Source organism: Budorcas taxicolor, chromosome 20 (assembly GCF_023091745.1).
Source record: "Budorcas taxicolor isolate Tak-1 chromosome 20, Takin1.1, whole genome shotgun sequence".
NCBI lineage: Eukaryota > Metazoa > Chordata > Mammalia > Artiodactyla > Bovidae > Budorcas > Budorcas taxicolor.
In genome coordinates this window covers 5,821,111-5,834,874 of record NC_068929.1, presented here as the reverse complement: position 1 = coordinate 5,834,874, position 13,764 = coordinate 5,821,111, and the positions used below count along the sequence as shown (strand labels likewise).

General features: G+C 47.6%; 1 protein-coding gene across 1 annotated transcript in view; it reads left to right on the top strand.

Moving 5' to 3' along the window:
• Nucleotides 1–13,764, top strand: part of LCP2 (lymphocyte cytosolic protein 2) — a 48,664-nt gene that overhangs the window by 22,315 nt on the left and 12,585 nt on the right. The window contains exons 7-14 of the mRNA XM_052659260.1: nucleotides 2,690–2,888; nucleotides 4,888–4,985; nucleotides 7,299–7,368; nucleotides 7,462–7,545; nucleotides 11,137–11,162; nucleotides 11,273–11,292; nucleotides 11,385–11,492; nucleotides 12,822–12,852. Of these exons, the coding sequence (XP_052515220.1) occupies nucleotides 2,690–2,888; nucleotides 4,888–4,985; nucleotides 7,299–7,368; nucleotides 7,462–7,545; nucleotides 11,137–11,162; nucleotides 11,273–11,292; nucleotides 11,385–11,492; nucleotides 12,822–12,852 (636 nt within the window). The remainder of the gene's footprint in view (nucleotides 1–2,689; nucleotides 2,889–4,887; nucleotides 4,986–7,298; nucleotides 7,369–7,461; nucleotides 7,546–11,136; nucleotides 11,163–11,272; nucleotides 11,293–11,384; nucleotides 11,493–12,821; nucleotides 12,853–13,764) is intronic.

Below are 13,764 nucleotides of genomic sequence, written 5' to 3'. Positions count from 1 at the left end.
TTGAAGCCAGACTCAGGCTTAGAACTCTGTTATGGCTTGTAGCCCAGTCTGTTCTTTTTACAGAGGCAGCGGCTGAGCCCACTGCAGCATGTGACTTACGTAAAGCCCCATGGCCAGTTAGAGGCAGGCTGAGGGTGCAGCTCGCCCACCCTTAGTCCAGGGGTCCTTCCGGTAAGCGGCTGCCTCTAGTGCCTTTAGGTAGCAGACACTAAACGCCCCTGTTCTACTGGGATTCTGGTAAAAGCAAGCATTGAATTTGAAAAAAAAACAACAACAAAAAACCTGCTAGTTAAGTCTGTGCTTTTTGCATGAGAACAAAGGAATGTAACAGATTAATTTTGTTCCCAAGGGATACTTGACCAGCGTTTCCTCCCAAATATTTACATTTCCACATAGAAACTGTACCTTAGCCACAGCTTGCCATGCAGTTCCTCCTGTGAGCTCAGTCTAAGGCTGGCCTCCTCCACCTTGTCTTTAAACAGGGACTCCCCACCAGCTGCTGCTATGACACCCGGGCTTCCATGGAGTGCCCAGCACTGCTCAGGGCACTCGGGGGGCAAGGAGAAATGACCCTATGACCATTTTATAGCTTGCAGAACACACACACAGATCAGAATGTGATTTGGAACAAAAACACACACATGGGAATATATGAGCCGAATCCCTGGAGAAACTAGTTGTTCTAGAAGCAAAGAGGAAAAGTCTATTGTTGAGAAAGGCTGATAAGGTAAAGGCCTGGTGGAAAGTCAGGAGCCGTGGGGCTAGGTATGCAGGCTGAGAGATGGCAGGGAGGCCCTGCAGGTCTAAGGGGCAGTCAGCAAGGCCTGGAAAGGTGCTGAGGCTGTGTTTCTTAAGTCCCTCCCACTCATCGTCTTCTGGTCTCAAGTTGCAGTGACACTGATAGCAGGACGAAGTCTTTTTTGTGTTCAGGAAGATGAGCTCAGCCTCAGCTTGGCTTCCAATGTGTATATGTTTTGGAATATATATATGCACAGGAATATGTATATATTATATATACACATATGATATAGGTGCTGTGCTATGCTTAGTCACCCAGTCAAGTCCGACTCTTCGCGACCCCATGGACTGTAGCCCACCAGGCTCCTCTGTTCATGGGGATTGTCCAGGCAAGAAGACTGGAGTGGGTTGCAGTGCCCTCCTCCGGGGAATCTTCCCAACCCAGGGTTCGAACCCAGGTCTCCCGCATTGCAGGCAGATTCTTTACCATCTGAACCACTAAGGAAGCCCAAGAATACTGGAGTGGGTAGCTTATCCCTTCTCCAGGGGAACTTTCTGACCCAGAAATCAAACTGGGGTCTCCTGCATTGCAGGCGGATTCTTTACCAGCTGAGGTACCAGGGAAGCCCATAGGATATGTATGTCAAAAAAGGCTGTATTCTCGCCCAGAAAATTCCATGGACAGAGCAGTCTGGGGTGCCACAGTCCATAGTGTCGCAGAGTCGGACATGCCTGAGTGACTGAACACACACATGTTTCAGTTAAGCTCCTTAGACAGTCTTCCTTAAGCCACCCGGCAATGCTATCAGGATTTCTAGGTTCTAGTGCGCACCTTTCCTCATCAAGGTGCAACCTCCTGCTGCTTCTCTCTGCACCCCTTTGACTTTAGAGAAATGCCCAGGGCTCAGTGAGGACCCACGTGACTTTGGCCTGAGCGTGATAAGCCCGTCATTGCTCGGCAGCTGATGGTGTCACCTGTGCCTGGGAAATCAGGACTATAACTGTCCACTTTCATGGGCTGCTTCAAAGGCAATCACCCAGGCCCTAGAGCTTACTTTCCCTGAGACCTACAGAGAAACAAATATAAAATACAATTGAAAAAAAAACTTAAAGTTTAGAGAGTCTCTTCCAAGAGAGTTAGCTGTTGCGAAAAATAAGCTGTTGTCTCCGTACACTCGACCCCCAGCAGAGACTAGCCCAACCCTGACTACCCCATCTCAGGCACAACTTAATCTGCCTTCAGTTGAGGGGTTTTGTTTGTCTGATTTTCCCATCAGCATGGCCTTGGAGGCTGTGCCAAGTTATGATGAGAGGAAAGTTTTGAGTATAGGCACCCCGAGAACGGGGCTTCCCAAGCAGCACAGTGATAAAGAACCCGCCTGCCAATGCAGGAGCCTCAGGAGACGTGGGTTCTATCCCTGAGTCTGGAAGATCCCCTGGAGAAGGGGATGGCAACCCACTCCAGTATTCTTGCTGGGACAATCCTGTGGCGGGCCCCAGTCCCTGGGGTTGCAAAGAGTCAGACACGACTGAGTGACTGAGCGCACACCCTGAGAACAGAACTAGCGGTTAGCCAGGGGCATCATAAATGCTCCTCGGGTTTAGTCTAACTCTTGGTGATGCTGGAAGTGCAAAATGTGTTTATTCAAAACAGCAGGCTCGCCCATCCCTCTGTTGCTGTGTCCACCTCATTTCTTCTGCTTGTGTCTGCTGTGCAAAGACATACAGGGAAAAAATGCACTTGCCTGGGGAGTCTAAGGACCTTGAGTGGGTCCTAAGACGACAGCTTGCTGGCCACATGAATTGTGCTCCCTGAGCTCAGTGTCCTCATCTGGAAAGTGGGAGGAGCCAAGTGAGGACCACTGTGAGGCTTGGCAGAGAGAGAGCAGATGTGCGCACACCCACTGCCAAGGAGCCTCTACACACCACATTGCCCCCGCCACACCGGCAGGAAGAAGACGACTATGAGAGTCCCACTGACGATGCGGACGTGGAGGACGACGGTGACTATGAGTCCCCCAACGAAGAGGAGGAGGCGCCTGCGGAAGACGATGCGGACTACGAGCCACCGCCCTCCAACGATGAAGAAGCTCTGCAGAACTCCATCCTGCCTGCCAAGCCTTTGTCCAACCCCAACTCCATGTACATAGGTAAGGGCCCTGGAGCCAAGCCCCAGCCCCCATTGATGCACGGAGGCCAACACCCATGCAGCAGAGAGCATTGCGTGCTGATGCCAGCTGACCGGCTGTGTGGCTTTGGGCAAGTGACTCCACCTCTCTGGGCCTCAGTTTCCTTATCTGCGAAATAGGACAATAATAATACAGGCCATATAAGTTTGCTGTGAAGTTTAATATTTATGATTTGCAGCCAAACCATTGCTGGTGGTAGCTGATGTCAGGACTGAACTGCTGCTTGAGGGCATTTGGAAGGAACGGCTTATTTGGTGTGTTCCTTTGTACTCAAGTACTTTCCTGCTCCTCCCCGTCTCGGACCAATTCATGATCATGTGGCACTGATACCCACAGGTCGTCAGGATAAAAGCAGCAATACTGAATGTGCTTTGACCATAACTCTAAACGTTTTCAATAGTATTTAAGATTTTCATTGTCCGCCTGTTCCTGTCAGCACATTCATCCATTCAACAAAAATTACTGGTCTCCTGTTATCCAGGAATCATTTTAAATGTTGAAATTCAAAATTATCTGGAAAGAAGATAGGGCTTACATCCTCCCAGTGGTGGTAACAGAAATAGCCACATACACACGTGCGTACTATCAAGGAGTAAGCCAGACAGTTGATGATCAGCACCACAAAAATTAATACTACGAATCCTTTAGGCTGTAGAACACTTGGCAATTTTAAAGTCATTTCAAATTTTGTCAGAATTTCATGTTTTGAAGTACCCTGTATGATACAGATGACAATTACCAAGCCTGTTTCATATTTAGGGAAGCTGAGGTCCAGAGAAGAAATAGGTAACTGTCATTGAGTGTCCCATACACGCCAGTTATGAGCACACAGAATGAATGAGACAGCAGACGGTCCTTACCCTAAAGAATTCATAGTTCAATGGGTGAGGCAACAAAATGATGGAATTAAACCATGATATATACTTAGGAAGACACATGTGGGAGATGAGCCTGATGCTATTCCTAGTCCGGGCTTGCTACCCTGAGGACATGATATTTCAGTTTCAGTTTAAAGGATGAGCAGGAGTTGTCTAAGTGGGGGTAGAGGTGTAATGGGAAAGCACTCTGAGCCATAGAAATGGCCGTGCAAAGGCACTGAGGCTCGAAGAAGGTCAGAGGGGCTGAGAGATGGCTAGGGTGGGTGAGGTGTGAGGTTAGGCCAGGCTTGCCTAAGCTCTGAGCCCCATTCCCTGTGGAGGAGCGTTGCCTCCCCAGGGCTGAGACTGGCTGAGGCAAAATAGGTCAGGGCACAAAATGCAGGAATTACTCACAGTCCTGGCCTGGCCTTTCGCCGTCAAAGAGGCGGAACACTGTTAGTCTGTCAGCCTGGCCTGGGGATGCTTCTGTGATGATCAGAGAAATGTGAGTTGCTGTGTGGAGCCTGTGGTTTGGTAACCGGAGCTGCTGACTGACTCCTCCCTTTAAGGAAGGAGGAAGTGGGAGGGGAGGACCACGCAGAGCACGCGTGAGGGAAGGAGAGGGACCTAGAGCAGGAGCCTCGTGAGCCGCGATGGTGGACTTGACCCTGCCCAGGCAGCCGGGTGTGCCTGTGCGTGTGGTTCTGCATGTCACGTACACGTGTATACACACGTGTGTGCACCTACACTTGCCTGCATATGTAGGGGAATGTATGTCTACTTTACAATTGTGTCTGAAAACACTCCCTCGTGGTACTGGCTGAGTTCATTATCAAGAGGCTTTTTTTGTTGTTTAAATGCCTTCATCAACAAAACCTCTGATAAATACTCAGTCCCCAGAGGTGAGGGGAGAGTTACTTCCAAGTATAAGAGTAAGATGAACTGGGCAGGCACAGAGAAGGCAAGGGGCCAAGGATGCCCCACCGTGTACGGCCCAGGTGTGGGCACATCTTGGCCACGCATTGGGTGATGCACCAGGCCGGTGGCCCCACTCACCTGGATGCAGAATTTCTCCTTCCATTTGAATGCCTTTATTCCCACAGACCGCCCCCCAACTGGGAAAGTGCAGCAGCCGCCTGTGCCCCCACAAAGGCCGATGCCCACCCTCCCTCCTTTGCCCACGGGCGGCCGGATTCACCAGGTAGGCGCCATCCTTTCTCTTATGCTACCTCGTGTCAACTCAATGACTTCCTCTGTGGACAGAACAGACTGTAGACACCTCTATCCAACTGCAGCCAGGAAGGAAAAATTATATGCAGGCTGGGGAATTCATACCCAAGTACAGTGGGCTTTTGTGGGGGATGAAATACTAGTGATTTTTATACACAGCATAATGCTTTTTATCACTGGTATTTTCTCTTTACCATAAACAATATAAGTTGTTTGTATAATAAAAAGTTTCCTTCTAATATTCATTGTGCTATTATTTCCCACTTTTGAAATAAGTGGAAACTGTAAAATAAAATCTAGGAGGAACAAGCAAATGGTGGTCCCAGGCCTTCTCTCTCCTGAGAAAAGACTGGCCCCACCTGCTGGCCAGCACCTGAAATTCCATGGACAGAAAGCTTAGGACCAAGGAGTGCGATGTGTTGAATCCAGGGAGACAGGGGCAGCAAATCCCTGTTCCTCTTTCTTCAAGCTTACAGTTCCAGATTCCATGGATCAATTAAGCAACAGGCACACCTCATTTTGTTGCATCTGCTTTACTGCACTTCACAGATACTGTGTTTTTAATAAATTGAATATTTGTGACAACCCTGCCTTGTCAGACGATGTTCAGCATTTTTAAGCAATATTTTACAATTAAAATATATATGTTGCTTTCTTACACATAATACTATCACACACTTAATAGATTCCAATATAGTATAAATGTAGCTTTTATATACAGGGGAAATTAAAAAAATGTGTGACTAGTGTTGATGAAAATCCAATTAGCAATCAAACTAAGAAGATTAAAAGATAATTTTATTCTAACATGGGGGGCAGACTCTCAGAAGCGCTGAGAACTGCTCCTTTAGTCAGGAGCTAGAGATTCAGTTTCATACATTTTTGAGAGAAAGACTCATGTGTCATACTCACAAGTTAACATTATACAGAAAGTTCACCAGAGCTGTTTTGGTCAGGTGTCCAGAGTAAGCCTTTAGGTCAGTGCAACCCCCTGACAGGATGAGAAAGAAATGCTAAACTTAAAAATCACAGTGGTGGTGTCAGAAGGAAGGGACCATTTCCCCCCAAGTCTGTTTATATCCTCTTGCCTTGAGGAGGTCTGGTTAGTGCAGATGTATATTGCACAGTAGGAAAGGCCCGTCACAGATGGGCACGTACTATGTGTGTTTCAGTTCTGAGTCGGTCTGATTATCCTGCCAGAGAGAAATTTATGATTTTCCCATTCACTAGCCTTGCTTCATTGTGGTGGTCTGGAACCAAACCCCCAATATCTCCGAGGTCTGCTTGTATCCAAAGAGACCCAGAGAAGTTCAGGCTCAGGAGTCCACAGCTGGAAATGTGCTCTCTCCACAAGGACTGCAGCGCTCGGACAGCCGTGGTGAATGCCAGGCGTCAGAGCTAAGGGCCACAGAGGACGCGTTTTCCCCAAAGCTCGAAATCCAGACCACACCACCACTGGGACAGTCTAAGAACAGATGGCTTCCTCCTGCTTTTGCAGTTTTATTACAAAGGGAGCTCATGGAGCTGAATTTATCTACACATGGGTTTTGCTCTTGAAATCTGCAGCTCACTCTTGGGATGCAGAATTTCATTCATTCAGTCTACAGATACTTACTGAGCAGCAGCACCCAGCAGTGTTCTGGGAACCGAGCATGAACAAGACAAATAAGGTCCCTGGTTTCATGAAATTTTCATTTGGGTTGGGGGAGATGAATGATCAGCAAGTGAAGAGACCATAAACAAGGTAATTTGCGTAGTAATGTATAGTTAGGGAGATAGGAGACCAGGGAAGGCGACGGTGGGTGGAGAGGTGACATTGAGCTGGACAGCGTGAGCCAGCTGTGGGGAGAGCTGGGAAAAGAATATTGCAGGCAGGGGAGATACAAGCATGGAGATTCCGAAGATGCACAAGCACGAGATTTTGCATGAACCGCAAGAAGGTACTTAGGGTGAGAGCCCAGTGGGCCCTGGAGAGAGGAGTGCACAAAGGTGGTGGAAGGGTGGACAGGAGTCAGCCCAGGCAGGGCCTTGCAGACCATGGTGGGTTTAGTTTTGTTCCTAATGTGATAGGAGCCACTAGAAAGCTTGGCGGAGGAGTGACATGCAGAAAATGCTCTCCCAGAGTGTGGAACAGGGAGCTCAGTTCACGTGAGAAATGGACAGGTGTGTACCTGTCCATGGGATGGAGAAAAGTGAACAGATTCAGACCTATTTGGGGGTGTGAAGCTCTCAGGGCTTGCTGACGGGTTGGAAATGCTTCCTAACATGTGGATTTCTGTTACAGCAGCCACTACCCCCACCCCAGCCCAACCACGAAGAGCCTAGCAGAAGCAGAAACCACAAAACGGCCAAGCGTGAGTACGGGGCCACCCTCTCTTGCCCACCTGCCCTCCTCCCCCAGCCCATGCTCTTTTCTGTGAATTGACTTCAGTCTCTTTCCCTTCCAGTCCCTGCTCCTTCCATAGACAGAAGCACGAAACCAGCCCTAGATCGTTCGTTAGTTCCGTTTGACAGAGAGCCCTTCACACTAGGTTGGTATCTTTCATATTTGTTGCTCAGTAATAGTGGCCAAGAAGAGCTGGACACGGGTTGGCAGCTGAACAACAGCAACACAACAGTGGCTGACTGGTGACTCAGCTGGTAAAGAAGCTGCCTGCACCACAGGAGACCTGGGTGCCATCCCTGGGTCAGGAAGATCCCCTGGAGAAGGGAATGACTACCCACTCCAGTATTCTTGCCTGGGAAATCGCATGGACAGAGGAGCCTGGTGGGCTATGGTCCATTGGGTCGCAAAGAGTTGGACACGGTCAAGAGACTAACAACACAAAAGCAACTATAGTGGCCGATATCAATGCATGCTTACTGCGTGCTTTTCGTGGGCACCACCTCGTTTAACTGTCGCTACAGTCCTGTGGAGAGGGGTCTGTTAGAATCATCCTCGTTGTACAGAGGAGGAAACCGAGACACGAAGAGGTAACTTCCCAAGGTCACTCAGATGCCAGGTGATGGGAGTGGAGACCCAAGCTCAGAGCTCCTGTCCTGCGCCCTGTGCTGGGCCTGCTTCTCCACGGGCACCCTCTGTGCACACACACCCATCACATGGTCCTCCTGAAGGATGACGGGCAAGCATTGGGCTAGGAGGCAGAGGCCAGGGAGAGCTGTTGCTGGCTGCCTTTGCTGCTAACTGAGCAGCTCACTGACCACAGGGACGTTGCTTTTTCAGAGCTGTCTCCTTACTTATAAGGTGGATGCTCTATAATGAGAAAATACTTAGTGAAACCCTAAGGTGCTATTCAGATGTCAGAGTTGTCTTTCGTTGTGTGTATCATTGACCAAGCTGTGGGTATACTACAGTCCTTTCCTCCGGAATGGATTCAGAGTATTCTTGGATGGCAGCTACCTCTACTTAAAGCTATCTTTAATTCATTTCTAAAACTTAGCTACAGGGTGCTGAGCACTTATTATGGGGTAAGTGCTTCAGCCACCACAAATAAGTTATAGTCATCTCTGGGTATCTCCAGGGGGACCAGTTCCAGGATCCTTGTGGATATGAAAATCCAGGGATACTCAAGTCCCTTATATAAAATGGTGTTTTCATATAACTTCTGTGTATCCTTTCATGAACTTTAAATCATCTCTAGATTACTCATAATACCCAATACAATATAAATTCTATGTATGTAATTGTAAATACAATATAAATACACATACAAGGTTGCCAGTGCATGGCAAATTCAAGTTTTGCTTTTTAGACCTTTCTGGAGTTATTTTTTCCAAATGTTTTTGATCTAAGGTTGGTAGATCGTGGGTACGGAGCCCATGGACATGGAGAGCTACTTCCACATCGTCGCTAGTCGTCACCCCAGGCCCACAAAGGGGGGTGCATTATCATCCCCACTTAGCAGATGATAAACCTGAGGTTCAGAGAGGTTGAGTTAATTTCCCCAAATTGCAGAACTAGGTGCAGGATTTGAATTCGACTTGTATCTGAACCCAAGTCTTTCTGACTTCAAAGTGGATGCCCTGTTCTCCCACGTCTTGCTGCAGTTGGAGGCCCTGGATTTTCCTTGCTGGGGAGCTCTGGGGAAGGAGTTCTGAGCCTTGAGGGATAAGGAACCTGGAATCCAGCCCCACCCTAGCCCTTCTTTAGCTACCTAGTGAGCAAAGCATTTAGCCCTTGTGGCCTCTGTCCCCTCTTTGGTCAGCAAAATGTCAGTTCTCGGATTTGACGCTGTGCTCGCTTCAGTTTCCCTGAACTGCCTCATAGGTCTGCTAGTTCGTGCCAAGCCATGTCAACTATCCGAGTTCAAAATGGCCTGTGGCAGAGGGCTGGACACAGTCTATGAACGTGAAGAGAGAGACTGGGCTTCAGACTCCAGCCCTGCTTACTGCCATGAGCCAAAGGGTCAGAAAATTGTAATACTGATGTCGAATCTTTCAGGGTCACTTCCTGTACAAAAGTTACCCTTTAAAAATATTTTTGTTTTTATTTAGTTTTCTTTTGAAAGACACCTTTTCTTGACAGCACTAGCTCTACCCTTGAACCCCTTATCCATGATGCTTTGGGAGAATTAACCTCTTAAAATGCTCAGACTTTTATCAGGAGGCTCCTAACATGCCCTGGGAATATGCATAAACCGGCAGACGTTTTTCAGAAAATCTCTTCAGCTCTAATGATATAAATCTGTTTCCTGGGTATCCCTCTAAAGTAGGGTTTCCATATCAAACCAAAATTTTATAAGTAATGAACATTTTTATACCATCCAACCTACTCATAAGTAGTCAGCTCTTCACAGTGAGACAAGATTCTTAGGACGTATTATGGGCTGGACATGTATTCAGTCTTTGAGGAATAAATTGTGTCTCAAAAATGCAGCTCCACTCTTACAGGGTGTTGACTGAGCTGGGAGGTGGACGGAGGGGAAGAAAGAGGAGCCATCTAACAACTCTCAGCACCCACGGGTCAGTGCTGGCCTTGTGTATAAATTGTCACCTGATCCTTAGAGCAAATCTATGCAGTTTGACACATAATTCCCATTTTACAGGTGAAGAAATTGAGACTCAAAAATTTTAAGTAACTTGCTCAAAATCATATAAGATTTGCATCTAAGCCTGGCTGAATCCAGTTAACTAATGCTTTTGTTACATTGAAGACATAGGGTATTACTCTGGGGAATTTCAGACAGAAGAAAAAATACATTGTTTTGAATGACTTTGCAATGCACGGTTCTCAGGTACACCTACCATTTCTTCAGGAAGCCTACATGTCGTCTGTTACAAAAGACAAGTAAAAGAAAAGAAAAGGAAGGGAGGGTGAGAAGGAAAGAGAGGGAGAGAAGAAAGTAAGAGAGAAAAACAAAAGTCAAAGCAAAATGATTTGCAGCCCACTGGAGGAATCTCCTGAAACTCTGAACCCCAAATTAAATTTTTTTCAGGAACTAAATGCAATACCTTATGCAATGGCAAGTGTGCCACAGGACTGAAGGAAGATTGATCCCTCCGTGGCAAATGAGTTTATTTCAGATATGCAGATAAACTTAGGCTGTACAAAGCAGCTCTTGGCCAATGAAAGAGGCACAAAGTTTCAAGAAGGCATTAATCCTTTTCAGCATCAATTATATTAAGACATTTTGGAAAGAAGCTCAGAATTCACAGTACTGCTTGCATGTACACAACGCTGTGTGACCCTTGGGTGAAGTCACTTAATTTGTCTGAGACTGTAAAATTAGGTGCTCTTGTAAGGGACCCTCCAGGTCTAAAGCCTATGATTCCTCAATGTGTTGTGTGTGTTAAGTCACTTCAGTTGTGCCCAGCTCTTTGTGACCTATGGACTGTAGGATTTCTCTGGATTTATCTGTCCATGGGATTCTCCAGGCAAGAACACTGGAGTGGGTTGCCATTCCCTGCTACAGGTGATCTTTCTGACCCAGGGATCGAACCCAAGTCTCTTAGGTCTCCTGCGTTGGCAGGCAGGTTCTTTACCACTAGCACCACCGGGGAAGCCCATGATTCCTCACTGCTTAAACCCAATTATCCCTCTTAGGGGCTGGGATTCAGTTTCATCAAAAGTTTCAAAGCTTAGCTGTTACATGCAAGGCTTATCAGCTGTTTGTAATTTACAGGAAAGAAGCCAGCGATTTCTGACAAGGTGAGTTTCCTCCTTGTTTTGTTTTGTTTGTTTTTGCTCTGTTTTGTATCTTGCCTTCGTTCTGTGAAAAGTGCCGAGAATACTCACCTATCTTCCCTCCTGCCTTGCAGCCCTCGGTCCTAGGGGGAAGGTGAGTGACTCTGGGTGCCTGTGCGTTGCTACAGGGCATGTGCTGAATGACTCTAGCTTGTTTCTCACCCATCCTTTCTCTCAACACTGCAGGCCTCCTGGGGAGCATTTGCCCAAGATACCAAAGCCCCCATTACCGCCAGCCACGGAAAGGCATGACAGAGGCAGCCCCCTGCAGGGGAAGAAGCCACCCGTGCCAAGGTAAGTGTCTTCTGTTGCTTGGGTTGTGGCACAGAACTCCTGCCTTGGATCAGTTAGCTCCACATGGGGACCCAAGACCATGGTGCTCCTGGAGGGGTGGGGGCTCGTTTTGCCGCTGGGGCTTGAGGGATGTTCAGGCTTCTCAGGTTGGATGCAGAGTGCCTGGATCACTTTACAGGACGAGGCGGTTCCCACAGAGAGGCGTGAACAGATGGTTCCTCTGGAGCACGGGAGCAGCACCGTTTGTGGAGGCCTTCTCAGCCAGTCTGATTTCTGGTTGCATTTTCCTTCCACCACAAGGCACAGCACTGCACCTACAATTTTGTAACCACGCAGGTGGTGGAGAGGACATCTCTGTGCCCGGCTTCCTCACCGCTCAACCACATTTTATAGTGGCAGAGCACCCGTCAGCTCTAACATTTCTAACTTTACTATGCAGTCTCCAGGGACCCATTAACCAAATGGCACAAACATTGCTGGGCTAGGCCCAGCTCTGCTCCTTACTAAGGACAAAACCAAGGCTTCCATCAACCTCATCTGTGCAACCAGGATTCAAAATTATGATCCTTGCTTGGCTAATGTGAGGATGAAATCAGGGCCAGGTCCAGAGTGCACTGGTAAAGCCTTAGTAACTGAGTTAATGTTTTAATGGAATATTCTAAAAAATCAAAACGAATGCCAAAAATAGCATAGTGAAAAAAATAGCGAAGTTTTAAATAAACAACAAGATGAGATCATGTGAATCACTGATCAGGAGGCAAACTGCCAGCAAACTGTCCTCCTCGGGCCCTCTCTGTGAGGACACGACGTGAGCCCATGAAGGCTGCTGCCCACCGCGGGTCTAAGGCCGCCACCACCAAATCTGCTTGGCCAGTTTGTGCATCTGGAAAAAGGGACCAAAGCAGCAGCTCTTCCCAGCTGTCTTTCCTTCACACCAAGGGTGAGCCCCAAGTCGGCTGTTCTCAAACATCAGCAAAGGAGCATGTTTCCTCAAATGCTTTTATTTGCTTAGAGAAGCAGCCACTCAGGGAAATTTAATAGCTACTAAAGAGTTTGTTGACAAAACTATTTTTCTTTAATGTAATTATTTGCTGCAGTTGCTAAACAGAATAGAGGCTTGCCTAGCTCAGCTCACAATAATGACAGAATATTGAGTCATCAAGCCTCCATCTCCCCTGCTTTTCTTCTGGTTTTTTTTTTTTTTTTTTTGCTTTCCATTTTATTACGGCTCAGTGGGTTTGATTTCTCGATATTAGATTAAGTGAAACTATCTATATTCTTTGAAACTCTTTATGCTCAGTTCTTTTTCTTTGCCCTGATTCATTTCAGGCATATGCGGGGACCAGAGAGAAGAGAGAATGTAAGTACAGAACATCATCTGGTGAATGCTTGGCCCAGGGAAACCAGCACAGACTCTGCAGATGTCGAGGCTCTGTCTCAGCCTTCAGTGAAGTCCAGTGCTGGAAGCCAGGCCTACACACAGTAGGCTCCTGAACACCGGTGTCTGGGGTCTCCATCTTTCCCTCCTGCCCAGAATGCTGCATGGCTTAGCTCCTGTCCCTCTGAAGGTTCCCAGGGAGGTTGGGTTAATTGCAACCCCATTACCAGGTGGTAGTGAGCAAGGGGATTGGCAAGGAGGTAGAAGGGAGGCTAAAGTAAGGCATGCTCTAGAGTCTGGCCTCCCAGAAAGTCTCGTAGGCCTCTGTTTTCCCCTTAAATATCTCTATGGCCTAAGAAAGAGAGGAAATGGCATTTAAGGAATGTATGTTGTGTACATGTTGCCAACCTAGCAAACATGCCTAGGACTGCTCAGTTTTAGCAATGAAAGTCTCATGTCCCAAGAACTTCATCAGTGTTAGGCAAATGAGGACCAAGACAGTTAGTCATTCCAACTTCGCATTTTATTTGCATTGACTGTCCCTAGGAGGAGTCATTGTTTCCCTTTCACTAATAAGAACTTGAAGCTCAGAAGGGTAAGATACTCATTGCAAGCTGCAGAGCTGGGAGATAGCCAGGGTTGAAACCCAGGTCTGCCTGACTTCCTCGCACTGTAAACTGCCTGAAGAAGGCCGTCACACCCGTGCCATGCTCAAGGGCTCCGTCCATAGGCGCCTGGCGTGCCATAGCTCTATGCCAAACGGTGTGCTTATTCTGATGAAGTGCTGAGATATAAGATGTAATGGACATGCTCCAGTGTGCTAAGGGACATCTGATCACAGGATGCGCTACAGAGGGGGAGTGAAGAAAGTGATGTATAAGGACTGAAGAGCTA